The 26,128-nt window shown below is 49.5% G+C and overlaps 10 protein-coding genes across 10 annotated transcripts; 5 read left to right on the top strand and 5 right to left on the bottom strand.

Moving 5' to 3' along the window:
• Window positions 1–1,098: 1,098 nt before the first annotated feature.
• Window positions 1,099–2,715, top strand: N7511_000512 (uncharacterized protein; the record flags this gene model as incomplete). Its single annotated transcript, XM_057122937.1, has 1 exon — window positions 1,099–2,715. One exon carries the CDS (start codon window positions 1,099–1,101, stop codon window positions 2,713–2,715), a length of 1,617 nt encoding a protein of 538 aa, XP_056988670.1.
• A 607-nt stretch (window positions 2,716–3,322) lies between these two features.
• On the top strand, window positions 3,323–4,180 carry N7511_000511 (uncharacterized protein; the record flags this gene model as incomplete). Its single annotated transcript, XM_057122936.1, has 1 exon — window positions 3,323–4,180. The coding sequence occupies one exon, from the start codon at window positions 3,323–3,325 to the stop codon at window positions 4,178–4,180; it is 858 nt and encodes a 285-aa protein (XP_056988669.1).
• Window positions 4,181–5,035: 855 nt separating this feature from the next.
• On the bottom strand, window positions 5,036–8,985 carry N7511_000510 (GRAM and VASt domain-containing protein; the record flags this gene model as incomplete). Its single annotated transcript, XM_057122935.1, has 3 exons — window positions 5,036–5,754; window positions 5,815–8,507; window positions 8,582–8,985. The coding sequence occupies 3 exons, from the start codon at window positions 8,983–8,985 to the stop codon at window positions 5,036–5,038; spliced, it is 3,816 nt and encodes a 1,271-aa protein (XP_056988668.1).
• Window positions 8,986–9,617: 632 nt separating this feature from the next.
• On the top strand, window positions 9,618–11,394 carry N7511_000509 (uncharacterized protein; the record flags this gene model as incomplete). Its single annotated transcript, XM_057122934.1, has 3 exons — window positions 9,618–9,641; window positions 9,690–9,815; window positions 9,868–11,394. 3 exons carry the CDS (start codon window positions 9,618–9,620, stop codon window positions 11,392–11,394), a joined length of 1,677 nt encoding a protein of 558 aa, XP_056988667.1.
• Window positions 11,395–11,866: 472 nt separating this feature from the next.
• Window positions 11,867–14,847, bottom strand: N7511_000508 (uncharacterized protein; the record flags this gene model as incomplete). Its single annotated transcript, XM_057122933.1, has 11 exons — window positions 11,867–12,644; window positions 12,720–12,958; window positions 13,027–13,324; window positions 13,379–13,594; window positions 13,648–13,716; window positions 13,764–13,942; window positions 13,997–14,104; window positions 14,172–14,248; window positions 14,315–14,422; window positions 14,493–14,585; window positions 14,673–14,847. The coding sequence occupies 11 exons, from the start codon at window positions 14,845–14,847 to the stop codon at window positions 11,867–11,869; spliced, it is 2,340 nt and encodes a 779-aa protein (XP_056988666.1).
• A 967-nt stretch (window positions 14,848–15,814) lies between these two features.
• Window positions 15,815–18,303, bottom strand: N7511_000507 (DUF803 domain membrane protein; the record flags this gene model as incomplete). The annotated part of the gene is made up of 2 exons (XM_057122932.1): window positions 15,815–17,298; window positions 17,361–18,303. 2 exons carry the CDS (start codon window positions 18,301–18,303, stop codon window positions 15,815–15,817), a joined length of 2,427 nt encoding a protein of 808 aa, XP_056988665.1.
• A 664-nt stretch (window positions 18,304–18,967) lies between these two features.
• N7511_000506 (WD40 repeat domain-containing protein) lies at window positions 18,968–20,737 on the bottom strand (the record flags this gene model as incomplete). Its single annotated transcript, XM_057122931.1, has 1 exon — window positions 18,968–20,737. One exon carries the CDS (start codon window positions 20,735–20,737, stop codon window positions 18,968–18,970), a length of 1,770 nt encoding a protein of 589 aa, XP_056988664.1.
• Window positions 20,738–21,085: 348 nt separating this feature from the next.
• On the bottom strand, window positions 21,086–22,670 carry N7511_000505 (proteasome regulatory particle base subunit RPT2; the record flags this gene model as incomplete). Its single annotated transcript, XM_057122930.1, has 4 exons — window positions 22,645–22,670; window positions 22,515–22,580; window positions 21,394–22,456; window positions 21,086–21,339 (listed from the first exon to the last, which is right to left on the bottom strand). Exons 1-4 carry the CDS (start codon window positions 22,645–22,647, stop codon window positions 21,086–21,088), a joined length of 1,386 nt encoding a protein of 461 aa, XP_056988663.1. The 5' UTR covers window positions 22,648–22,670.
• A 697-nt stretch (window positions 22,671–23,367) lies between these two features.
• On the top strand, window positions 23,368–24,200 carry N7511_000504 (E2 ubiquitin-conjugating protein UBC1; the record flags this gene model as incomplete). The annotated part of the gene is made up of 3 exons (XM_057122929.1): window positions 23,368–23,628; window positions 23,693–23,973; window positions 24,029–24,200. The coding sequence occupies 3 exons, from the start codon at window positions 23,368–23,370 to the stop codon at window positions 24,198–24,200; spliced, it is 714 nt and encodes a 237-aa protein (XP_056988662.1).
• Window positions 24,201–24,647: 447 nt separating this feature from the next.
• N7511_000503 (TFIIH complex kinase subunit CCL1) lies at window positions 24,648–26,014 on the top strand (the record flags this gene model as incomplete). Its single annotated transcript, XM_057122928.1, has 2 exons — window positions 24,648–24,980; window positions 25,061–26,014. 2 exons carry the CDS (start codon window positions 24,648–24,650, stop codon window positions 26,012–26,014), a joined length of 1,287 nt encoding a protein of 428 aa, XP_056988661.1.
• Window positions 26,015–26,128: the final 114 nt, after the last annotated feature.

The raw sequence follows: 26,128 nt of genomic DNA, 5'->3' as shown, positions 1-26,128 counted from the left end.
ATTGCGGGTATACTGTAGTATAGCACTGTCCTATCTACTGTCTTGGTTGACATACTATGCTACAATATCTTAATAAAAGCCTGTGACGCGTCAATATGGTATGAGTCCCGTACAAATTGTCACCGCGCTGCATCCCTACAGTAGGATAGATTCAGAGGAGGGGGCTTCATCTATTGATCATGCTATTGAGAGTCAGGCCTCCTTCGTTCTAATATTTGGTTAGTTCTGCTGATATCTCCAACTAAGGGGGTTTTTTTGCACTTGTTAACAGACCAATCAACCGGTACTATCTGAAATTCGTAAATCTAAATTAGGAGCCACGCAAATTTAGTCTCTACAGTAATGATTCCCATAGTTTGACGATTAACATGTGGAACCTGCAACGTGTCGGTCCGGGACAAACCTAATTCGAGACTTTAAGCTCAACAAGACCCACTGATGACCCTGTCAATCTTCCGCAAAAGTCGTCCGATAAATGCATCGAAGACATCAGATACCCCAGATAATCAACGCAAACACTGAAAGAATCCTCAAGAAAGTGAAACTGGCAAGTAACCAAATATTGCCATATCCTCGATGTCCATAGAAAGGATATCATAACGGAGTCCTCAACCAAACCAATTGGCCTGCCATTACTTAATAATGTCCCACAGCACTTGAGCCTTGTCGTTAGAATTTTACGCCACATTGTATTCAAATCCAAGAATATATATCTTGCTTGCCCAGGAGTCTCGTACCAAAACTTGATTCGGGAAGAAGGCAATTCTGGGGTTACTGGAACACCTTCAGCTTTCTCCGTCTCTGATAGTGATATCATCAAGGGTACTGGTTCTGAGATACGACAAGGTCCAAAGGATACGTGATAAGCCACTTTTTCTCAGTTCAGTCTATGATTGGTGGTTCTGTTTATTGGCATTCTCCATGACAAATTGTGTACGTATGTTGCAAATCTGGTATGCAAGGGGGATGCAGTGAGCCTCTGCTAAGCCAAACGCTTATCAACGAGTTTATATGCCGCGGATCTTCGTCGATCAGTTGTCCTATTGACAGCCCAAGCCCCTCATCTTGCCTTTCATATTACAATTAGCCTCTCCCACCATGGGGGCTCAACTCTCCAGATTGCACGTCGAGTCCATGGACAGCTCTCACGAAACCCTTGCAGATGCTACAAACGCTACACAAGAGAAAGCTCCAGACACGACTGGCTCTATGCTGCGTGTATCATTGTGGGCCGCATTTGCCGCGTGGATCGCGAATTTCGACAACGCATATTCGGGGATCGTCCTGATCATGCCATCTTACAAGCGAGCATTTGGAACTTGCGAGCAAATACTTGATACAACCACATACACCAAAGTCGAAAGTTGCTCGCTGACGCCACTACAGCAGTCATTGATCAGTCTGAGCTATTTGTTCATTGCTGTTGGTGGCGGGATCTCTGCTTTGACTAGCCATCGCTATGGGCGCCGCGGTGCAATCCAGATTGGATGCATGCTCGCCATCATTGGAGCCGCTGGAATGCTTGGTACAAGAGGCGGCTTTCTTCAATACATGGTGTGCAAATGCATCAGCGCAGTGGGCGTTGGTCAGATCATGGCATCCAGTGTCACATATAGCTCGGAATGCATTGTTGCCAGTAAACGTGGGATTTCCTTGGGACTCTATAATGTTGGACTTGCCATGGGAAATATAGCATCTTCCGCAGTCTGTGCTGGCTCTTCCCAACTGGAGCCGCATAATGATTGGCAGTGGAAAACACCTATTCTGTGCCAGATTCCACTTGGTCTCATTCTCGGTACTGGTATTTTAATGTTTCCTGAATCTCCACGCTGGTTCATGGGTCATGACCGAGAAGAAGAGGCACGCCAATCATTCGGTGTTCTTCTTCGTCAAAACCCATACTCGCCCGGAATTACTGCTCAGATTGATAACATCAAAGCAAATATTGCACAAGAGCGCGAAAACGCCAAAACAGTCTCCTGTTTGGATATTTACAACAAAAAGCACCTCCGTCGAACTCTGACCTCCGCGTTCATTATGGTTGGCCTGACCATCTCTGGCATTCAGTTTGTGCAGCCATACGCTGCATTATTCTTGAAAGGCGTTGGTATCAGAAACCCATATCTGATCAATGTTATTATTGGTCTGTGCATTTTAGGAGGATCATTCCTTGGCCCTTTTATTGTCGAATACGGAGGAAGAAGAGTTGCCAGTATATCAGGTTACATAGTTATGGCAACCTGTATGCTTGTCCTTTCTTCCGTCAATACGGCCCTTGGCATGAGCGACATTGCACAAATTGTGGTTGTTGTTCTACTATGCCTGTGGGCTTTTGTATTCGGGGGAACCATTGCAGCAAGTGCAAACTTGTCCGCCGTTGAAATGCATAGCGTCTCTCTTCGCACCTACGGGCAAGCAAGCACAACAATTATTTATGGTATATTCACATTTGGTGCAACATTTTGGACCCCTTATATGCTCAGCCCCTACTATGGAGACATGGGTCCCAATGTCGGTTACTTCTATGCTGGAGTTACCATCTCCATAGCCGTGATTACCTTCCTGCTGGTACCGGAGACTGCTTGCTTGACACTTGAGCAAATTGACGATCAATTTAACTCTGGGATCAAAGCATGGAGAACATCAGTGCTGAAGAACAAGTCTTTGGCTTCCTCCAAGACACAAGGTGCGGCACGTGGAGCTGTCAAGGTCTGAGAGAGGCGATTGCGGCTGCATATATCACACAGGGAGGAAGTCTCCCAGCGAATAGTACAATGTAACTTACCATCTTGTCATTAATCACATATTCTTCTATTCAAATGCCACAGTACAAACTCCAGTATCACACAACGGACTGACCAGCCGGACCAACTGGCTCACACGTGATCATTTGGCCCTAACTCGGGAGGCCTGATGAACAGTTGATATAGTCACACGATATATTTGACTATGATTATAGTGATCATGACCCAAGGAGCTGAGGATTGAAAGTGTGAGCTATTGAAATGTACATATGTCTAACGGCTAGGCGTCGTGACTTTGAAAAATCGTCTCTAGCCGTGCTCCTCGGCCTTATCACTCGAACTTAATAAGCGTCAGGAATGTTCACGATGTTCAATTTTTCATCTAAGACTTGCTGTTTATAATATTTTTATTCTGATGCACATATTAAGTAAACAATTACCCGAAAGGTTCACTGGTCCTGTTTACAGCTGGGACTACAACACTGCTCTCGAGGACAGCACATTGGCTCATTTGAAACGTTCCATTGACCAAGAACATCTCCTCACTCGGATCTCAGCCATCTCCAATCTCAAACACTATGACTTCCGGTTCTTGCTCATCTGGGGCTCGTCACCAAGCCGCCAGCATGAGCCGATCCTCTCCTCTCACCCAAGCCACGCATCTGCCAAAAGAATCACCAGTGACCTTACTGAACGTCTCAGAGCTCACTCCACAATCCAGCACCACACGATGGGGTAACGAAATCATCCATGTCCTCCGACCCTTCAAGCTAGAAACCCTCTTGGACTCAAGTCTCCCACGACCACAACAACACCACGAAGACTACAGGAAATGGAAATACTGGACCGCGGTCGTTTCCAGGTGGCTTTTCGACCAAGTCGAGACTTCAATACAATTGAAAGTCCGAGACCACGTGCCTCAACCAACCTACGCGGATGAGGTTTTCAGATCGATCCGGACAATTAATCTACCGGAACATGCATCATATCTCGCAAGCGAGTTGAAGAAATGGGAAGATTTGCGACGTGACAAATACTCGACTGCTGCAGACTTCATCTTGGCATACCAAAATCAGTTCAATCGGCTGAAGATGGAAGGTCATGAGCCTACATGTGCTGTTGCCCTCCGAGGTCTCCTTCAGGCGTTGTCCAGTGAAATAATCAGCGTTTCCTTTATCCTGGATGAAGTTGAGAACTTGGGACGGGACATTGATTATCAACTTTTTACCTATTACTGCCGGATTTTGATCACCGAGTCGCGCCGATCTGACGGCCGTGGTGCTGGGACTCCTTCAAACAGCAGTTATTCTGGAGGTGGCGGTGGGGGAAGTGGAAGTCGGAGAGGAAGTGGTACAAGTGGAGGATCGAGCAGTGGAAGAGATGTCTCATACCGCGGTTGGAGGCAAAGCCTCCGGAGAGAGGGACAAGGACAATAATATGCAATGAGGCCCCTCAGGGTCGCTGGATGCCCACGCAAAACACTATTCGCCCTAGAGAAAGAGCTGTCGCACATCCAAATCATTTGCTTACGCCCCACGTCAGAACTCGATCTTCTGACTTTGCCTGCTTTCGAGATTCGAGAATTTTGTACGTATTGCATGCTTTTCAACATACGCGAGGCAATGAATAAACAAGATGGGAATTGTTTACCAAACAGGGGCGTACGTACTACAGCAGACATACCAACACGAGCAAAATCATATGTAAACCAGCTGGTATTGGCTAAGATATTCACAAGAAAAACGCCCAAGCGGACAAAGTCAGAAATGGGTAAGTAGCAACGGTCCGAAGAACCCCCTGGGAAAAGCACGAACACGCTTGTGTGGAATATTTTTCAGAGAAGATACAGTACTGCCCACAGAGCAAGACGGAAGTAAGCAATACGCTCAGATAAACAATCAAAAAAGAAAATTGTAAAGAAATGAAAGTCGGCGGCGCGGGGGCCAGTAGAGACAAGACAGTTGGCACTCATGTACATGTAAGGAAAAGCCTGCCCGTAGGTTGCAAGGCAAAGCTGGGCTGTCGGTTAAAGATTGTGGGGTTCTGGGGAACGTTCGGGATGGACGACTGTCAACAGTCAGGTACAGCTCTGCTTCGTGCCGTGACAGCAAAGGGCGACCCAGATAATGTCTGAGAGTAAGGAAATTTGTAATATCAGGAGGGAAAGAAAATGTGCAGTGAAGAGAAGGGTCGAAAATAGACCTCATCGGGAAAGGAACGTTGGAGGATGAGATTACATAAAATACACACGAAGAGGAAGAGGATTTGATGAACCTTTTGAGGAATGGCAATCACAATTCAGATGTCCGAATTGGATCGTCAACCTCTAATTGGGTGTTGCGCTTGTTCATCATTTCCTCCAAAACGTCGAGGCGTTGACGCGTGGTGCGGATAGCATGATCCATTTCACGGTCCGAGACCTTCTCTTCACGAAGCCTCGAGGCTAGCTCACGCTCATCAGCTGCATTGCCGCCAGATGACCTGCGAGGCGGGTGTGGTTCGGGCGCACGGTATGTGTTGGGAAAAACCATTCCATCCATGCCGACACGGTCTTCCAGCCAGTTCCAAAGTTCAGTTTCTTCACGACGCCACATCTCCTCATAAGCAGCCAGCCTCTGAGGTAAGCTGTAACCGGGACAGCCAACTTCATTTGCGAGCATAGACGACGACGATGATCTGAAAAAGGCCAAATAGAGCAAAATGCCGATGAGAATGATAGCAACGTTCCCACTCCATAGCGGACTGAGAAGACTCGTGAAGGGGTCTAGTAAGGGGCGAATCGGTTCGAACAGTCCCCAAGAGTCGCCCTTTCCGACGTTCGAGTCCATGGTGGCCTTCGACGACGTAGCTGCGGTGGACTCTCGGCCTGCACTATCGCCCTTCTTGCGGCGGCCTTTGCCGCGTCCAGCGCCGTTCGAACGTCCGCGAGGAACAACCCCTGCGTTGAGAGACCTGACTAGGTCGTTGCCGAATGCTGTTTGGCCATCGATTGCGCCTTTCTCAATCGGACCTGATAACAGTTAGTGATCAATAGTGCAAAAGGTAGCACTATATACGATGTTCAATTTACCTTTCAACCAACTTTTACCTGTCCACTCAATGGTACAAGTCATGAGGAAGCGAGTTTTATTGTCTGCAGCCCAAGTGAAAAGATACTTCGTCTTGGTAGCAAAAACATTTCCGCTGGGGACGTCAGGTGTTTGAGTACTCAGTGTGACAAGAACGGCCTTTTCCAAATCCAAAAGGTCCAAATTCTCGGTACTGATACATTTGGTCTGTTTCGGGCCAATGGCACCATACAGAGGCTTGATGTACGAATACTTCCGGATAGGACTTTCGCTCGTCAGTCCCTTCGCCGTACTCTCAAACTGCAGCTCCCCAGATTTTTGGTTCTCAACGAGGAACTTGGTCATGAACTCGCCAGATGCTGGACCGAAAACTAAAGAGTAGACCTTGCCAAGGGGTGCTGCGATGATCTCGTCTTTGATGACCTTTTCATATTGTCCATTAGGATCGACATATTCAGTAGGTGCATGGGTGACGGGACCAGGGAAGTCAGGCGGCGCGTCTTTAGAAGCACTCTTATCGCCGTTCTTTGCAGTGCTAGCGTTAGCTGGCCCGAACGCAGGCATTGCTGCATTGGCAGAAAGGCTAGATGCCTTGCGACTTAAACCAGCTCTCACCGGCAAAGATGTTGCGCTGGCGTTCGCACTTCCACCGGCTTCAAAGAAGCTGTCGGCATTGTCCCCTTCCTCGTCCTCATCGTATATTTCATCTTCATCGGACACTTCGCTCTCAGAATCACTCCCATCGTCCTCAACTTTCTCTGTCTTATCACCAGTGCCAGTGACGCGGGTTCCATTCACAGAGCTCTTGAGGGACGGATGGTTTATCTTCCAGATATTGACCATGAGATCATATGTTGATTCACGACTAAGCAGGCTTCGGAACGTGTGGCGAGCGTGCAAAGTTTGAATGGCAATTGCATTGGGGAAGACCATGGCTGTATTCTCTTTTTCAATTGCAACAACTTCATCGAAACTGATCACAAGAGTCGTCACCCAACCGAGAATATTACTAGAGAAGCAAATGTGGCCTTCTGAGATGTAGATACGACCAGCAAGGATGATTTCACGCTGCAGCGCACAGCTATAATCTTCAATCAGATAGTCGTCTTCAGGCACGCTTCGGAACAGCTGGTGGAAGTCCCTGTTGCGCTTTTTGCTTGCAACCGCGAAGCCAGTCAATCGAGGTACACTCGAATTAGCACCAGGGGCACCCAATGCGATTGCGTTAGCGGCTGCTGCTCCAATGGTAGAAGTTGTTGCTCCAGATGAGCCCCGATGACGCCGGGCAAGTCTGCTGCGCACACTTCCGCTTCGTTTAATACCACCAGTGAGATCCCCATCCAGGATACTTCCACCCGGGGGAGTTTGATCACCCATAATTGCTTGATCTCTTGGGAGCGAACTTGTGGATTGAAGTTCCAGGGCTTCGTCAACTGGCGGACCTGTCAACGACAGATCGGAGGGCCGTTCATAAGCCACTTGAACAGCACGCGCCGCGCGCTGATCTTCAAGCTTGGAGGCCGCCTCATCCCGCTGAAAGACAGCAGTGTTCTTGCGCTTCTCAATCGGACTGCCGGGTTTCGTGATCACCACTCCGTCGGTGGTTGAAAGTACCTGACCTGGCTGTGCGTCGAACTCAAGGTGACCGAAGTTGAGGTCTCCGGCGCCAAGAGTCTCGATAGCAGAAGGCTTGCTTTCTTCGCCCTTGCTTCCATTTTCAGAAGTCTGTTCCCCCTCGTCCGAAGGACCATCAATCTGGGTCTGATCGACATCAGCCGCAGTAGGTTGAGAGCTGGGGCGATTCCTCTGCTGGCTATTCAGACTGTTGCTTAGCGAAGAAGCCGCATTTTGGGCGACCGAAAAGACAGAAGAGAAAAAGCCGCTTTGCTGTGGGTTGGGGGTCTTTGCGCCCGGTGTCTTTTCGTCGAGAGGCGTCAGCGCCGAGACCGAATTAGACAATTTGCTTGGGCCATGGGCTGCGGAAGCCGATCGTACGCGTCGATGAGATATCATGTTCCCAGAAGGACTGACGGTAGTGACTCCAGTTCCGGAGGATATGGAATTTCTAGACTTGATAGACTCCGGTGAATCGGTCACATCGTCGGACAAAATTTGCGGGTTTAGAGGGCGGTGTTCAGTGGGGGTGGGAGGAGTCACTGTTGTAGCTGGAGCCGGAATGGCGGTATGCGGAGGGGTATTTGGCATGGGGCTCGCTTGGAGCGAACGAGGCTTGTCATCTGTCAGATCGGTGCGAATTGGTGCTGGCATTGGAGGAACTTCATCAGAAGCTGCTTGAGCTCGTTTAGATGAGAGACTGCTTCGCCGGCTGCCCCCAAATATACTCCGTCCGCTTTTATTTCCTCCAGACTTAGCTGACGAAGTCTCGGGATCATCGGTAGGTGCCTTTTTGTCTGAGGTGAAAGCATCCTTTAAACGTCTCCCAGAAGATGCACTCCGTCGCTTGCTATTAGAATCGCCGGGGACATCCAACGTTAGGCTAGTTTGTGTCGGGCGCCTAGATCTCCCTTCGCCCTGGTTTGAGTCCGACCCAGTAGCACTGGGACCGCTAACTGCCGACTCAACATCGGCTTGAGAACCTTCAGTATCGGCAGCATCTACCGATGAAGTCTTGATTAATGGGGAGGACGACGTGTAAAATCCGGTGTGCGAGCTATGGGAGGTGAGCGGCGGAGTCCTATAGGAAAAGCAAAGATAAGTCAGTCAGGAATACCACAAAATGCAAGCAACCTGGGTATTTATCTGGCTTACCTGTCCGGCTCGGAGTCATCTGTTAAGAGATTGATATCTTCCACTACTGGTACCGCGGCACTTCCAGCAACAGATGAGCTGCCTGCAGAGGTTCCATCGCGAGATTCGTTGGATCTGCTTGCTTGTAGATCGTGGTCCAGGGGAACACTGGGCACTGGCGGCTCCTCGTCTTTTTTATTCTTATTCTTCTTTCGCCTCCGACGTGCTTCGAGCAGCTTTGAAAACCCACTGGGACCAGCCCGGTTGGTATCTGCTGGTTCTCCACCTTGTGTCTTCGGTCTCTCCGTGTTGGAATCCACGGATGACCGACCATTGCTCTCGATTGCACTGGACTCTGCTGAGATTGTCCAGGAGCGATGTGATCTTCGGTCCCCTTTGAGGCTTGAAGAAGAAGATTCAGCCATTATTGAAGGAGTTCCGGAGGATGTGGAGGATGTGGAGGTAATAGCTCGGGGACCGGGAGGGGGATTGGGGATACGGGCCAGAACTCGGACCGGTCCTCAAAGACTATGAGAGTCACCCAGCATGGAGCGAGGAAAGAAGTGCTGAATAGCTGTGTATTGGGGGTGTAAAGGAGACCAAAGGAGTGTGAAGGTTGACATCCCCTGGGAGGCTCTGGAGGGGATCTCCAGCTCCGCAACTTAGTCAGAATCTCCCTACGGTTACAGTGCACAATGGACTTTATCTGAGATCGGAGGTTTTTGTTTTCTGCCATTTGTTTCCTAGGTTTGACACGCTCAATGTCAAGCTAATTGTCAAGCTAAGTGTTAAGGTAGCAACTAGCACAGTCCTGGCACCAGGCGTGGCCATACAAAAGCGCAGAAATCCAGCCCTGCCACTCCGCATCTCCACCGTTCAGAATGCCAGTGTGACATGTGCTGCTTTCAGCCATTTACTTTGTGCAAATTCCGTACAATCTCCAGCTTTGAAGGACTGTTGGGCAGAAGTGGAAGGCTGTGTGCCCAATCCTTTTTCTTCAGACCGGGTCCAGATCTCTCCGCTTCCCCAGACTCCTCTCACCCACTGTGATATCACCATGGAGATAGCTCCTTTGACACTGGTGAGTACTCTATCCTTCGCCATCGGACCTGATCTGACATGAAAGTAGGCTCATACTCATGCTCGGAATGCAGTCCTCGAGACTCGCAAGGCCAATCCGGTCGCTGCGAGTGAGGAGCATGATCTAGCTGCTGGTGAGTTCGCGACAGCTGCGCAGAACAGCTCTGATCAAGAAGTGAGTCTAACTACTCACATAATCACATGCTCACGGATATATTTTGTCTTAGTCCAGGCTGACCCATAGAATCAAGGCCCTACGAACGCTGCGCCTACTTGAAACTCACCACAAGAAGCTGGCGGAGCTCCTCAGATTCCAACACGAGCATCCCTCCACTGCCCCTACCGAAGTGACATCCGCCACCACCTCTCCAAATTTATCAGTTCAGCAAGCTGCGGCCGATCTATCCAACGTTAAAACTGCCACGTCGACCCAGGATGCTCACAATTTACCACCAAGACTGGTGGGAACCGGTCGAATTCCGAGTCGGGACAAATCCTCTATCGCCAGCAACCTCGCATCTGCTCGAGGGATTCCATCCCAACCTCGCCGTGGGTCGCCGGCATCACCAACGCTGTCTTCTCAACAAGCTGCAGCAAAGATGACTGACCCTCCACCCAAAACTACATCCGGCGAATCCAGACTGCGGGGCGTGCCAAACAAAAGTCGACAAAGCCGCATGTCTACCCCCCGGCAACCGTGGTCTCCTCCAACATCTACTTCCGCACAGTTAACAACACAGCAAGTTGCACCTACCAGCACGTCTGAATATGGACCGCCCACAGATATGCCCCCAGCTGCCGAAGAGCCCTTGCAGCGTTTCTACTCGGCCTTTGGCGGACTAGTCGCCAAAGTTTCTGTGCCTTTGGCGCTTGCAGGACTTCAAATGGGAAATGCCAATCCAACACAAGCTGGACAGAATCGCAAATCCTCGGCCGAAGTGAAATTAGACCGTGATCATGCTACCTTGGACAGATCGACCACTGCGGGAGAGCCTAATGTGAACAAGATATTCTCTCGAGCAGCTCTCAAGTCAGTTCGCGATAGTACTGGGGTGACGATGGGAAATCCTGCCGAGTCATTCTACGTAGTGCCAACTACTGGCGGAACCATGTCATACGCAGGTATTCTTACTCGAGCCGAAAAGGAAGCACGCAGAAACAGTCTCGAAGATGGCGAAGACGACTTTGTGGATGCGCGAGAAACACCTTCGTCGCCAGAAATGCGTCACAGTGGTAGTGGCTCTCGCATATGGCGAGGACGCCGAGATGTCCCCGATCAGCTTGCCAGCGCCCCAAATACTAAAACAGTGGAAGAAATGCAGATGGAGAATGAAGCTTTGAGGACCTTGACTGACACACTTTCGACCCGGCTGCATATGTGGGAAGTCAATGCGCAATCTTCTACTATGGCGCTCCAGCAATCTTTGAAGATGATGCACCATGCTCCATCAGGTGCTACCTCTCCGGTAGCTACCATGACTGCAGCGCCGGCTGCAACTGCACCTGATCCACGCGTCAAAGAACTAGAAGATCTCATTCGAGACCATGAGACGAAATTAGCTACTGCTTCTCAGGAGAATGACAAGCTGAAAGACGTTCTTCGGCGATACAGGGATCGCTGGGAGAAACTCAAAGAGGGCGCCAAAACGCGTAGAGCAGAGGCTCGCACTGGCGATACCCAATCAGCCCAATCGCCGAGTGATATTCCGGCTTCTCCGGTCACCGGACAGGGCCCGTCTACGAGCCTTTCCTGAACACTAAGGACTGAAGGTTCAACACGATTACAATGAGCATTATTAACGATTGAATGGGGCATTATGGGTGCTTGGGCTTGGGTTTGATGTGTGTTTTTCAGAATGGTCAACCAGGGAATTGTTTCTATCGCTTCCTTTAGACTAAAATTAAACCTTCATTATGCCTTCTAAGGATAAGTTCATGCTTATATACTTTACTCTGTATCCTTCTAAACGCACCTCGGCTTTTCAGGCCTCCTATACATTATTCATGAAAGCAAAACGAAGAGGAAATCACTGCTCAAAGTGTTGGAATTCAAGCCTCAAATTCTATTCCATGTCCAACAATGACGAAGGAATGCAGGCATCAAGCGGCGTTATTCATGATTGGCTTGGAAAGATGAGCAAAGCACAAGTTATTTAGAACGATAGATCAAAAACATGGTTCAGATACCCGCACTGCTCATCGTATCCTTGAGCGATCTTCTAGGATTCACCGAACAGTGATTGTCGTGTTTCCCCGAATATCCTCGGAGCTGCTGCCAACCAGAACGGTGAAGGTACCAGGCTCAACCACGTACTTCATGCGAGAATTCCACACACCAAGATCCTCAACCTTGATAGGAATCTTGACAGTCTTTGTTTTTCCAGCAGGAATAACAACCTTATCAAAGCCCTTCAGGGAACGGTTAGGAACAACAACAGAAGCAATGTCATCCGAGATATAAACCTGCACGACCTCTGTTCCATCACGGGTGGCAGTGTTAGTCACATCGACACTGACTGTGACAGTGCTATCGGATGCAGAGATCTTGCTCTTGTCTAACTTCACAGTTCCATACTTGAAGGTAGAATAACTCTTGCCATAACCGAAGGGGTACCATGGCAGTGGGTTTCCAAGGACGTACTGGTGACCGAAGACCAAAGTACCGTTGGCTTCGACGTAGCCCTGGTCGCCAATTGAGCGGCCGGAGTTCAAGTAGTCGTAAAATATCGGCAGGTCACCGACGTAGCGTGGGAAACTGACTGAAAGCTTGCCGGATGGGTTGTAGTCGCCGAAGAGGACATCGGCGAGGGCGTTACCACCCTGCTCACCTGGGTAGAATTGTTGAACTAGAGCAGATGTGCCATTTGATAGCCATGTTTCTGTGATAGGCTTGCCACTTGAGAGAACAACGACTGTTGGGACTCCCGTGTCGACAATGGCCTTTATTAGAGGCGCTTGGGCGCCGACAAGAGAGAGGTCGTCCACGTCGACATGTTCACCGGTTCTTCAATTCAGTCAGACTTGAGCTTTCGTTTGAGGTAGTTTGAAGACTACTGCAGAGCAGATTTGAGAGACTTACGTTGCGTTTAGTCCTTGCCAGAGTTCCATTTGATCGCGCGACCAAGTTCCAACGACGACAACAGCCACATCAGACTTCTTAGCAGCCTCGATGGCAGCATCAAAGCCTGATTGGTCATTGCTCCATCGCTCACAGCCCTGAGCATAGTTGATCTGGGCCTTGTTGCCAACAGCGGCCTTAATACCGTCAAGGGGAGTGACGCCCCGGTACTGACTCTTATAAACAACATAGTCACCGTACTAGAACTTTGGTCAGCTTCATGGATAGATTATTGCTTCATCACCCCAATAATTGTGGTTTCACTCACGTTCATAAAGCCATGAGCCATAGGTCCAATAACTGCAATACTACCAGACTTCTTCAAAGGCAAAGTCGTGTTATGGTTCTCCAACAGTACAATGGACTCCTTATCCAAGTCCCTAGCAAGCTTCACAGCCTCAGGGCTATTGATAAGCTTCTTCCATTGGGTTTCGGGTGCAGCAGGATATGGGTTCTCAAAGAGACCCATCTCAAACTTGACTTTGAGCACTCGAGAAACGGCATTGTTGACAAACGAGACGTCGAGATCGCCAGACTTGACGAGGTCAGGAATCTTCTGGAAATTGCTATCTAGTTGTTAGCATTCGTTGAGTAATATAATCAGAGAGGAAGCAGCTTACAATGAACCACCTCCCATTTCAACGTCAGTTCCCGCAGTCAACAGCTGCGTGGTGACGGACTCCATGTCAATGGGTTTACTTTCACAGAGCTTGAAATAGCTGCAAATTCTGTCGCTGCCACCTGCATCGGTCATGACAAAATATTCGTAGCCCCATTCTTCTCTCAAAATCTCGGTGAGAGTGTGATAATCCGAGACGGCAGGAATTCCATCATATCTAGGATATCATGTTAGATCTGTGTAGATGATTGGAACCGATACGTAACGTACGAGTGGTATGCAGCCATGATAGACCAGGCACCTGCATCAATAATGGCGCGCTTGAAGGAAGGCAACCATCTAAACAGTCGTTAGCAACGCCTTTGCTTTTGTGAGGTCTGACATACGTTGTACGTAATTCTCTCTCTCCACCGTGTACCGGGCCAGTGTTCAGTCCTTGCTCGGGCATACTGAAGCCTGCAAAATGCTTCACCATGGAAGAGACCTTCTTGTTTTGTACACCTTTGACATAGCTGTAGCCGACTTCGCCTGCGAGGAAGGGATCTTCGGAGAATGTTTCTTCGACCTTTTGTAGAGAATGTCAGCTAAATCGACAATTTTTGAAGTCGGTAAAACCTACACGGCCGTATCGAAGCTCGCGAGCGAGGTCAACAACAGGAGCAAATAGTTGATTGACTCCGAGGGCTTTGGCTTCTTGGCCAATGATATTGCCCATCTTTTCAATGAGCTAGAAAATGGGGCTGTTAGATTACTGTATCAGATCGCTCTCTAGACTGGGATACTGGGACACATACATCCCTGTTCCAAGAACATCCATATGCAATGGGCGAGTTGAAAATTGTAGCATTGCCAATCAGAAATCCGTGAATACCTGTAGCAAACACGAGAAAATTAGAAATGGGATATCTCTGGGCTAGACAACACTCCTTTAACATACCTTCAGTCTGAACGATGGCTGGAATTCCAAGGGTGGTGTTTTGAAGGAGATAGTCCTGGCCTCTCTTGATGTTATCCGCAATCCAGTCCCATGCCACGGGATATCCAACTGGTAAATCATCAGCAATGAGCCTATACAGACGAATTGACAGTGTTTTGGGGTGCCCAAAGACGCATACCATAGAACATGCCTGCCTTCATCTCCATGTTGGCCACCAGTCCAGTGTAGTTGAATTCTCCTGAGGTGGAGTTCATCCAATTCGTAATGTCACCTGAAAATGACCGTATTAGTGGTTACTCATTTGGAGAATCAACTGGCAGATGTCTGGTTGTATATCAGACGTGTATTCGAAACACACCTTGAATCAATTGAGACATCTTGTCCTCAATCGTCATCCGACCCAACAGGTCCTTGACTCTCTTGTCCACCGGGGCATTAGCATCCTTGTAAATTGGCGTCGAGTCCTTTCCAAGAGCTAAGGCTGCAAAAAGCTGCACGAGCAAAAGCCCATGAGCAAGGATATTGGCTACCATTGCAACGATAGCGAGACGTCAACTTCTGTCCCAAGCTCAATGAATGAGAACTGGCGTGCCAGCTAACAGATACACAAATTGGAACAAGAAAGAAAAGAAAAAAAAATTACAATGCCCAGGAGGAAACATCCCGCATATATGCACGCTCGTGCAGAGAAGCTCCCTTGCACGGTGGAGACATCGAGAATTGACCAAGATACCAATCGCATCGCGGCACGAGGTTGATCGATCCCGCAAATCGAAGTAAATTGAGTGAAATGACTAGCTTGCATAGACATAGTACGATCATCTAACGGAAATGAAGCCGTCTTCAGTACCAGATCAGACCAAACTGGTTAATATGACTGCAGTAGTCCATCACTTGGCGTCTTTAGATGCGAGCTAGGACTTTCATGAGACGGAGTGACACCCCCGCCTCCGCATTAGAAGGTGAAATGGAGTTGAGGGGCATCTTTTCCCGGCTAAATTGACTTGCTAAATGAAGGACAATCAAGCCATCTGGGGTAATGGGGTGTAACCCCTGCAGGGCGGTGTTTGCTGTGTGCATTTTCCACCTATTAGGGCTTTGTGTTTCGCCCGGCGGGGAGCGGAGATGCATCATATCATGCTAGAGGGCCAAAGGCTCGGTGGTCGGAAGTTTTCTTTGGAATAATTGAGAATATGAACTTAATTGTACATAATAGTCCAGTGAGATGGATGTTCAACACCCGCCTGCTCGCTGTTGGCTTACAATACATGAGAGAAAAAGTTGCAACAGAGAGAAGAGTGCTTTATGAAATGCCTAACATGTACCCGGACAATGCAATAACAATTAAAAATGAATAATATACCGCCAAGTAATATCGCAGAAAGACCATTGTCCAGAAAAATGGCGAGGAAAGTTGAAATAGTATGTACAGTTCCAGTGACCCAGCCACTGTCATGTATCTGGCCTTGAAGGTTTAGGCCGACACGTTTATTGTGGTTATTATCGCCGAGTTTCGCTTTCAAAGCCGATATTATTTCGTGGCTCATTGCTTGGACCGAGCGGTGCCTCTTCATCGCGGGGATTAGGCGCTGCTTGCGGTGCAGCCTCATCAACGGCTCGGTTGCTGTTTTTGCGCAGAGCACCGCCCAGCCATGCAAGTCCACCGTTCCACGAGTCACTGAAACTGCGAAGACGGGTCACATCTTGGGTAGAGTTTGGGTCATGCGTGGGGTGAATTTCTGTTGCAAGGGCAGGATTAGAACGGCCAGCCTCTGCAGGTGCATCGGCAAAGTTCGTGGCGGACTGGAGACGAGCAGTGGCAACCGAGAGTGAGGACTCTGGCCCGTCAACTAGGAGAGTGGGATCGGTGAAAGTACCGTCAAGTTGACGGCGACGTCCTAATTTGCGCTTGGTACGATCCTTGAGGGGGCTGCCGTCTCCACGTCGAATCGAGTCAACCACGACGGCACTGAAACCACCGGATAGTGTGGGAAGAAGAGGTCCAGGCGAGAAGCGGTGTGAGACGGAGCCGCGCAAAGCACGCCGCGAAGGTGTTTCCAAAGGTGTCTCAGGGAGTCCAATTCGGTTTTCTTGATTTAGCAAGGTAGGAGTCGAAGCACGTCGCACAGTTCCAGCGTCGCCGTTGTGTCCCGACGCTTCTTCCAGGCCAGGTGCAGGCGGGAATCGAAGCAGAACCGTGGAAGCTTGTGCTGAATCACTATCATGCTGCGTTGGAGTAGAAGGGCGATAAAATTGGTTGTCATCGGATTCGGGAGTCACAACGGCCACTTCCTGAATGTCTGCCCAGGGGTTGGACATACGAGACGGGGGTCGCAAAGGCGAAGTATGGTCGAAGGACGGGGGAGATATAGGTGAATCTGGGATGAGAGATCCCCGCGGAGAAGACGCAGTAGAAAGGACGCCTCTAGGAGTCAATTCGTCATCGTCGACCCCTTCAATGCCTTGGCTCAATAAAGATCCCGAAGGTGACTGGACGGCGCCGGCTTGGCCGTTTGTGTTAAGATGCGAAACCTTCGGCAGTTGATGACCGGGAGGAGACAAATCAATCCTATCATGATATCTCTCGCCGTTCAACAAACCAATCGATCCCTCCTCATCTTCAGATGAAAAGGATGACTCGTCATCAGCGCGAACTCTGCCACTGGTAATAAAATATACGCCAAGGAATGTCAATAAGCAACCACCGACAAACTTCGTAGCACGAGTTGCTGTTATTGATTCGAAATCTCGGTAAAGAACCGCACTTCCAATGATCACAGCGAGGGTGAAGAGTACAAACTGCGTCGGAATTACCTGGGTAGAATCGAAACGCTGCAAGGCCCGATTTATGTAGCGAATCTGCATCAAAGCGCTCGAAATGAGGACGAAAACAAGGACATAGGTGATTGGGAAAGTGATAATATGCCACAAAGAGCCAGACAGGAGTGAAGAGACGCCCTTGGTAGATAAGGCAGTATATCCACCTACTCATAGTTAGTATGCGATTCATAAAATTGAGTGCCATAGAACGGTAGTTGAAACTCACCAAATAGTGCCACAAGTCCTACATCAATGAGGATAGAGCGAGAGCCATATTGGTGACTTGCCCACATCAGGCCGATGATCAGAGAAATAGTCAATCCGAGGTACAGTTCGAATTCCCAACGGGTGATCATCATCCAAATTTCATGTGGTCCGATTTGCTCTTCTGATGATTTGGCACTGAGAACGACAACGACAGCCCCAGCAACAGAGATCAGCACACCCCATAAATCGCGTTTGCGGAACTTCTCTTTGAGCAAGCATGGCGCAATAATGCAGTTCGAGATCAAAGCCACAACTCCCAGCGGGGACACGATCGAAGCGGGCGCAAAACCATAGGCCATGAAATTGCCCATCTCGCCCACAACCATGAGGACGATCCCAACCCACCAATAGGGCGACTTAAGGTAAGACTTGCGGTTCCCACTATCCCCGGGATAATTACTGTCTCGCGAGCTTGAATTGCTGCTCTGGACTTGGGTATTATCGTCACGGTATGGCTCAAAGTTATCCTCAGTATCTCGGTATTGTTCCCGGGATCGCCCCCGCGAATGGTCGCGCGCTCCATTGCTTCCTGTAGCTCCATTCACGTTCTCAGTATCTGATTCAGATTGCATACGTCTCCAGTCGGCTTCCTTCTGACTCTTATCCTGCTCCCATTCCCTTGCGATCCGGATATGCGCGTAACGTTGGATGTTCAGAGCCAAGGAGATCAGGACATTTCCACAAAGAGCGGTCACGATACCGATCAAAGATGACCATTCATGCATGCTTCCTCCGCTTTTTCCATCATGGTTATGCGGAGCGTCCGAGGTCAGATTCGAGGCTGTGGTGAGGAAGTCGTTGACAGACGAAGAGGCGTATGAGACGGATGTGGAAGGAGAAATAGTCGAAGAAAGGATATTAGGCAGCAGGTTAGCTACCAGCGAGGCTTGTGAGAAAGCCATCTCAAGTAATGCGCTTTCACACTTTGTTTGTATCACACCCCTTATACCCCCAGCTCACCGGCAGGCGCGGCCGATTACAACGAACTCCCAGAATCAACAGTAAACATTCAAGCTCAAGTCGCAAAAGGCTGCATGCTGGTCCGAGGAAGCCGATGTTCTCGCGCTAGAAGTAATCACTGTAGAAACAACATCCGAAGTGATTGGGAAGAGGTTAGGCAGGCGGCAATGCACGGAGGCGCTGGAGCGGAGAAAAATTGCTCATGTCAGCAACACAACCTCAGACCTTCTTCGAAAATTCCCCTCTGCGTTGTCGTTTAATGGTCAACAGCGCATTACGTATGAATCCAAACGCGCCAAATGCGAGGACTGCGTGAGGCCTGAGCTCATACCGGTGTTCCCATAGCTGCCATTGGCGGGTGGAATGCTTGGGATCGGCGGGCTCTTGGGGACGTCATATAACGTTAGTACCGGAAGAGGGGGACATCCCGGAAAGAATGTAAGGAGCAGGTTAAACGCGTGGAAGTTTCATTCATCGTTTAAAAGCTTAGTCTGTGATTACGAGTACGTCAGGGCTTGCAATAGCAGTCTCATCTTTGTTGTGGTTCGCGATTAGTGAACGGTGACAGATATTATACATGTTCGGAAACCAAGCGAGAGTTCGCAATCATCGTCTAGCCTTCTTCTTTTCAGGTCCTTTCTCTTCGTCATCACTCAGCTCTGCATAGATGGCATCGGGCTGTGTCTCCTTGTATGCCTTGGTAAATATTGGGTCCTTCTCGGCCTTCTCAGCATACTTTAACAGTGCCTCCCGCGGGTCCTCATCTCGCATAGAACTGAGGGGAATATTTTCACGAATGTGTTTCTCATCTGGCGTAGACTGGGCAAACGGTGTTTGCAGAGGCAAATGTGGCCGGCGAGGGTCTCGAGAGCGACCAGAAGCTGTCAGTCCAACATTGGGGTGTCGGGCAGACCAGGTAGCCGAGCTATAGTGTGGGACACCGTTGGAGCCAACAACAACGGAATCTCCTGCCAGCCCTTGAGTCAAGTCCGAAGTCAGAGTGACATTGTCATCGACGTGGCGGCGTTTTGGTGCCTTAGACATGACCGTCGCGGCACCCTTGAAAGATGTTGTGGGGTTATAAAGGACATGCGTTTCAGCATTCGCAGAGCCCGTCAGGATCTGATTGAGCTTCTCATGCCAGAGCACAGTAATTAGAGGCGAACCCGGTGTGACAGGGGTCACCATCTCTGGTTTCAGCGTGGCTGGGTTGAGAATGTGTAGGTGACCGGTCTCCGATCCCACGAGCACATTTGCAGATGAGGGAGAGAACTTGATATTTGAGGTCGGATAGCGTGAGGATGTCGATTTGTGCTCGATGGTAGTAACCGGTGCTTTGAACTTTCGGGTGTCCCATAGCTTGATGGTATCATCGCCACCTCGGGTGATAACAAGTCTTCCATCGGCGCTAATATCAACACCGCTTGTCCATGTATCTTTGACATGGGCATCACGAATTTCGGCGCTAGGCCTTGTGTAGGGTCCATTCCCACTCCACATGGCCAGGCTACCATCAAGAGCTGCCCCTACTAGGATGTCGGACCCTCCCTGTTTCGGAGTGCCCCATGCGATAGCAGTCATCTTGGTTCGGCCAGCGGAGCCTGCTGCCCGCGACTTGTGCATAATAACCTCCCTCTGCGAGCGGCCCACATTCGCATCCCAGATTCGAATGGTACTGTCACTTCCAGCAGTTGCACACAAGTTGAGATTCGAGGGGCTCCAGGCACCGCACGTCACTTCAGAGACATGACCTTTGGTATGGTGTAGATCGCGCAGGTACATATCTCCCTTTGCAAACTCGGTAAGGGTTTCACCATCACGGTCTAGAATCCGGGGCTGTGCTGTTGCGGTCACAATAAGTACATGACTTGGCGAAAGCGGATTGAAAGCGGCATAGTGAACGGCGTGGGTGTCCTGCGCTGCCGATTGTTTCTTGAGGGACGGGTCGACAGACTTGAAGGCGCGAATTGTTGACGGCGTCATTGAGGCAAAATCATGGAACTTCAACGTACAATCGGTCGAGCCTGTGATTAGTCGTGCGCCTGAAGGGTCCACGGTCATAGTTGTGACAGCACGCTCATGGGTCTTGAGAACAAGTTCATGCGATACGGGAAATTCATCCTCATCGTCCTCCGAGTCTTCATCGCTGCTGTCACTTTCATCTTCATCATCCTTTTCCTCGTCTCCGCTGCCTTTTAACTGCGCTGCAAGGGCGCTCGTGGAAGTGCTTGGTTCATTGCCTTCGAATGTGGGTTGAGCCGAAACCTCGGTGCGCTTGGAGCGGTTGATCTGCGAGTCAACATCGACAGACTTCTCTTGCTTACCGAAGCTAGAAGGGAAGAATTTATTAAATGCTTCCTCGTCAAATCCGTCCATTGTTGAGTATGTGAGGAGACTTGCGATAGACAAGAAGATGCGAGCTGATAGCGAGCTTTGTTTGCACTGTTTGCACGATCGATAAGGTGACAATCTTGGGCCAGGGCGGCAGGTATCAAAGTCGCCTGCACATTAAACTCCAGGCCATTATTTCATTGTACAGCCCGAAGCCGAAGGATTTTGTTTCACAGGATTCTACAGCCTTCCTTTTCTACATGCACAGAATACTTTATAGAATTGCCCATTCAGCCGTTTAATTTCATCCGATTATTACAATACACAAATGACCTAGTTGAGTCACCCACGCAAGCATTCCGGCACTTGATCGAGACAACCAGTTGCCGAGGCTTACAGGTACAGACCCTCCACAGGGCCACCGTCCTGCTTCGTCTTCATAATACGCTCCCGGGCAGCGCGGAAATCGTCCATCTGCACTCTCATCCGGCGCTCTCTCAGGGCCATCAGACCAGCTTCGGTGCAAATGGCACGAATGTCAGCTCCAGAGAGATCGTCCTTCTGGTTAATGAACTCCTCGAGGTCAACATCGTCACCGAGGGACATCTTTGACGTGTGAAGAGTGAAGATCTTCTTCTTGGTGTTTTCTGGAAGCTATTAGTGAAGTGAAACAAAGCACGGTCCATTAGGATGACACTTACGGTCTGGGTTCTCGAAAAGAATCTTACGATCAATACGACCGGGTCGGATCAAAGCTGGATCCAGAGTCTCGATCTTGTTTGTAGCCATGATGACCTTGACATCGCCACGATCATCGAAACCATCCAGCTGGTTGAGAAGCTCCAGCATGGTACGCTGGATTTCACGTTCACCGCCGGATTGCGATTCGTAACGCTTAGTACCAATGGCATCAATCTCGTCAATGAACACGATGGAGGGGGCGTGTTCAGCAGCAACCGAGAAAATCTGGCGAACCAGGCGAGGACCATCACCCAGATACTTCTGGATCAACTCACTACCAACGATGCGGAGGAAGGTAGCGCTTGTCTGGTTTGCAACAGCCTTGGCAAGCAACGTCTTGCCGGTACCGGGGGCACCGTAGAGAATAACACCTTTGGGAGGCTTGATACCCATCTCCTCGTAAAGCTCTGGGTGTAGTAATGGCAACTCCACGGACTCACGAACCTCCTGGATTTGTGATTCTAAACCACCAATGTCGGCATATGACTCCGTGGGAGCTTTGTCAAGCTTCATCACTGACACAAGGGGATCGGATTCCTCGGTCAATACACCGACAACGGAAACCGACTTGTGGTGTAGCAAAATACTAGCACCCGGCTCAAGGAGGTCTTTATCAACGAAGGACATGATAGAAACGTAGTACTCGGGACCAGTCGCACTGGAGACAATAGCGTGGTCATCGTCGATCAACTCTTCCAGGTTGCCGACGCCCATGGGGCTGCCTCGCATGTCGTCGACTCGACTCCGCTCATCAGCGTTGCGGTCGTCCAAGTCACCTCGGCTACCAGGCTCCTGGGAAGCCTGAGCTTTGGTTTTGCGCATGCGTTCCATGTTCTCAACATACTCCTCTTCTAACAACAGGTGGTCGTGGACCCGCTGCATGCGAAGATAACGTAGCTTGCATCGGGAGGTAGGGTAGATATCTGGGAGCTTAGAGGCAGTGCTGGGACCAGCAGCCTTGCGCTTCTTCTTTCCGATGCGAGTGGTAGGGGGTGGGGGAGGTTCGTATCTAGGCTTGTCCTTCTGATGCAACGCGGTTTTAGCGCCATTCACGATCCAAGAGAAACGAGTCAGGTCATACCTTCTTGTCCTTGTCATCACGTCCATCACCACCCGGGCCTCCGCCCATGTTAGATTGTTGTTGACCCTGATCTCGAATGTCAATTCATTTCCATGGCTGACCGAAGGCGATAGAAGGATGGGGCGCTCACCATGTTTGTCAGCCACCTGGAGGGATACAATCAAAAGCCCAGTGGTATAACAACAGATAAAACGGTTGTGTAATTCCCGAGCTCCAATGAGTTGGATATGATGGGAAATACAAAGTGAAAGGGATGGGTTATGAATGCAGGTGTGGTTGGTGTCGCTCGGGGTCAGATGCTCGGCGAGCTTCCAGCTGTTGTCACCCATCACATGATATCGCGGCCTCAGGCCACCACTGCGTCATCTCTGCCTCGATGCCTGAACCCACTCGGCACTTCGCAGCTTGAACACTCGCGCAATCGAGGATATTCGCATTCCGACTGAACGATATACTGGTATTAGTATACCGCGGCTGATCTCCAAAGGTATAATCTCGCCTGAAATCTGGGCCGATCAAATCAAGCCCTATTTGAAGTTATCAATAGACCTCATTCCCCGACATAGTTCCCCTCCATTTAGTGCGATTCTTGTCTCTCTCTCGAGTTTCTCGCTTATCGTGGATTCAAGGCCTCTTCACGCCATACTTATCGCATTGTGCATTCAATTTCAAGCTTTGCTAACATGTCTGTCTTCAAATTAGTCCCATCACACGTGCGCATATCTCCAAAATCATATCCGCGGGAACCCTACCATTGCACCGCTATCGATTTGACAGCACCATATATACTCGCACGATATTCAAGAAAGGACTCTTCTACTTTATCTTGACTGCCTTGGATCTTCGAATCGCCATGGCTAGCAACCGTACTCGTCGTATTGGCAAAGAAATTGCCGACATCCATGCCGACACACATTCCCAGATCAAGGCTGAGCCCTTTGGAGACTTGGACGATGTAACACACCTTCGTGGGTCGTTTCCAGGGCCGCCCGGAACTCCATATGAAGGTGGAACTTATACGATTGATATCAAAATCCCTACCGACTATCCTTTCCGACCACCTACGATGAGGTTTGAGACGAAAGTGTGGCATCCGAATGTCAGCAGCCAGACAGTCAGTATTACTTCATACCGTTATCATTTTAAAAGAAACTTCAGTGCTCATTTTCAATGTCCAGGGTGCAATTTGTCTTGATACATTATCTAGTGCCTGGTCACCGGTACTCACCATCAAGTCTGCCTTGCTGTCATTGCAATCTTTGCTCAGCACCCCGGAGCCCAAGGACCCGCAAGATGCTGAGGTAGCCAACATGCTCCTCAGGACACCAAAGGAATTTGACCGTGTAGCTCGTGAATGGGCAGTTCTCTACGCCGGTGCCCCGATGAGCAACACGGGAAACGGAACTGGAACCAGTTCAGAGGAGGAGCAGCAAGGTGCTGGTGTTGACAACACAGCGAAGTATTGTTTTTTTTCCCTTAATAGTTTGAACGTGCCTGCTGACTTATACTTACAGATATGATGGATACAACAAGGATTTGATCGATCGATTTTGCAGTATGGGATTTGATGTGGAACAGGTTGTAGCTGCTTTCCGTTTTGTCGGTGCCCCTCGAAGAGATGGCCAGGACTATGAATTGGATGAAGGTCGCATGGCAGATATTACTGCTCGACTTCTTGGTGAGTGATGTATAGTCTAATGTCCGAAATGAAATAAGTTAGGTATAGCACATAGGGGGACACACTACATAAAGTGGCTCGTGTGTCATCCTCGATTGCTCTTTCAATCCAAAAAAAAAAACAGAATCTCGTATAATTCTCATAGGCAAAAAGAAAGTCTTGGTTGGCTTCAGGCTAAGGTTCGGAGAAGCGCGCAAGTCGGCCGCGATCTCAGGATCCTTATCGATAAGGACCTCCCAGGACCGCCCAGCTCTCTCCAACTTTCACGTTCACCGTTGCTCGCCCGTATACTTTTTTGATATTTACCTTCAAAACCAGCCTGTTTCAGCTTTCTGCCAAACTGCTGAACTAAACTTTGCGCATCTAGTTCATTCCAATACTGCCGCTAGATATCACGATCATCTTCAATCATTCGCGTCAGAACATTAAAAAGTTAAAAAAACACGGCGGGCGCCATGATTGAAGACGATATCTACCGTACTTCGTCTCAGTATCGACTCTGGTCTTACACCAATTCCTCCTTACAATCACTTCGGGCCACCACGAATGCTGCAGCCAGTGAGCGTGTGCGAGCGGCCCTGCGTAGGACACGGGAGACTCATCCATCGGCCGTGTCCTCTGCAGCTGGCACACCGCAGCCGGGCAGTGATGCAGATGGCAAAAGCAGTGATGAAAAGCCCATTGAGTGTCTGACACCAGAGGAAGAGCTAGTACTAGTGCGGTATTATTGTGAGAAGACGCTGGAGCTCGGAGAGACATACAAGCCACCGCTCCCAACAATGGTTCGAGTACGTGTGCAGACTATGCTATTGTTGCTATCTACAGGGAAGGGAATTTGGAAGCTAACATTCATTCTCTTTCCGTCTAGGCTACCGCAATCCAATACCTCCGCCGCTTCTACTTAACAAACTCGCCCATGACATACCACCCAAAGTCAATCATGGCGTGTGCGCTGTTCCTTGCGACCAAAACCGATAACTACTATATGTCGCTTCGGCAATTTGCAGATGGTATTCCAGGGGATACCACGACAGATGATGTTATTACGCCAGAGTTTCTGCTCATGCAGGGACTCCGGTTCACCTTTGATGTGCGGCATCCGTTCCGAGGACTCGAGGGCGGCATCATGGAACTTCAGGCTATTGCACATGGTCAAGGTCAAGCCGCCCCTCATCTACCGCATGAGACTTCGGAAGACCTGCAACAGGGTTTAATGTCCATTGCACCTCCTCCTGTCCCATCATCATCGATGTCCGATCGCATCGCCCGAGCCCACGGCACAACTCGTGAGCTGCTGAAAACCGCGGCACAAATGACTGATGTATACTTTCTCTACACGCCGTCTCAAATCTGGCTTTCCGCTTTTCTCATCGCCGATCGTCCCTTGGCTGAATTTCTTCTGGACGTCAAACTCGGTGGGCCCGTCACACCCGCAACAGCTACTCCTGATACAAGCCAAAATGGTCTTCAAAATCCTTTGTATGAGATCCGGTGCAAGCTCCATCGCGTCCTGACTGAATGCACTGCTTTCCTTCAGTCTTATACAACACTGTCCTCTGATCCAGCTCAAATGAAGAGTCTAAAGCGCATCGCAAAGAAACTATACCATTGCCAAAACCCCGAAAAGGCAAATTTGGCGGCTCAGAAACGCGAATCGGCACAACCATCTACTGCTGTGCCTAGCGAATCTGGGATGGCCAATTCCGAGAGTGAATCAGAACGTCTGGCGAAGAAGCGGAAGTTGGAACAGGAACAAAAGTCTCGCGAGAGCAATGATGTCTTCGGTCCAGAGCTGGTCACTCAACGGACGAAAGAGCAGTAATAATCATTTATTTCAATTAATATCTGAAGTCTATCAATGAAATAAGAAACCTATGTCGCATCTTATGGCACGGTGTTGGTCATATTGTTCTCTTGCCTACCCCTGCAATGATGG

This window comes from Penicillium nucicola (assembly GCF_028828085.1).
Source record: "Penicillium nucicola strain IBT 29836 chromosome Unknown utg000001l, whole genome shotgun sequence".
Lineage (NCBI taxonomy): Eukaryota > Fungi > Ascomycota > Eurotiomycetes > Eurotiales > Aspergillaceae > Penicillium > Penicillium nucicola.
The sequence above is the reverse complement of the archived record's forward strand: the minus strand, read 5'-3'. Positions and strand labels throughout refer to the sequence as shown.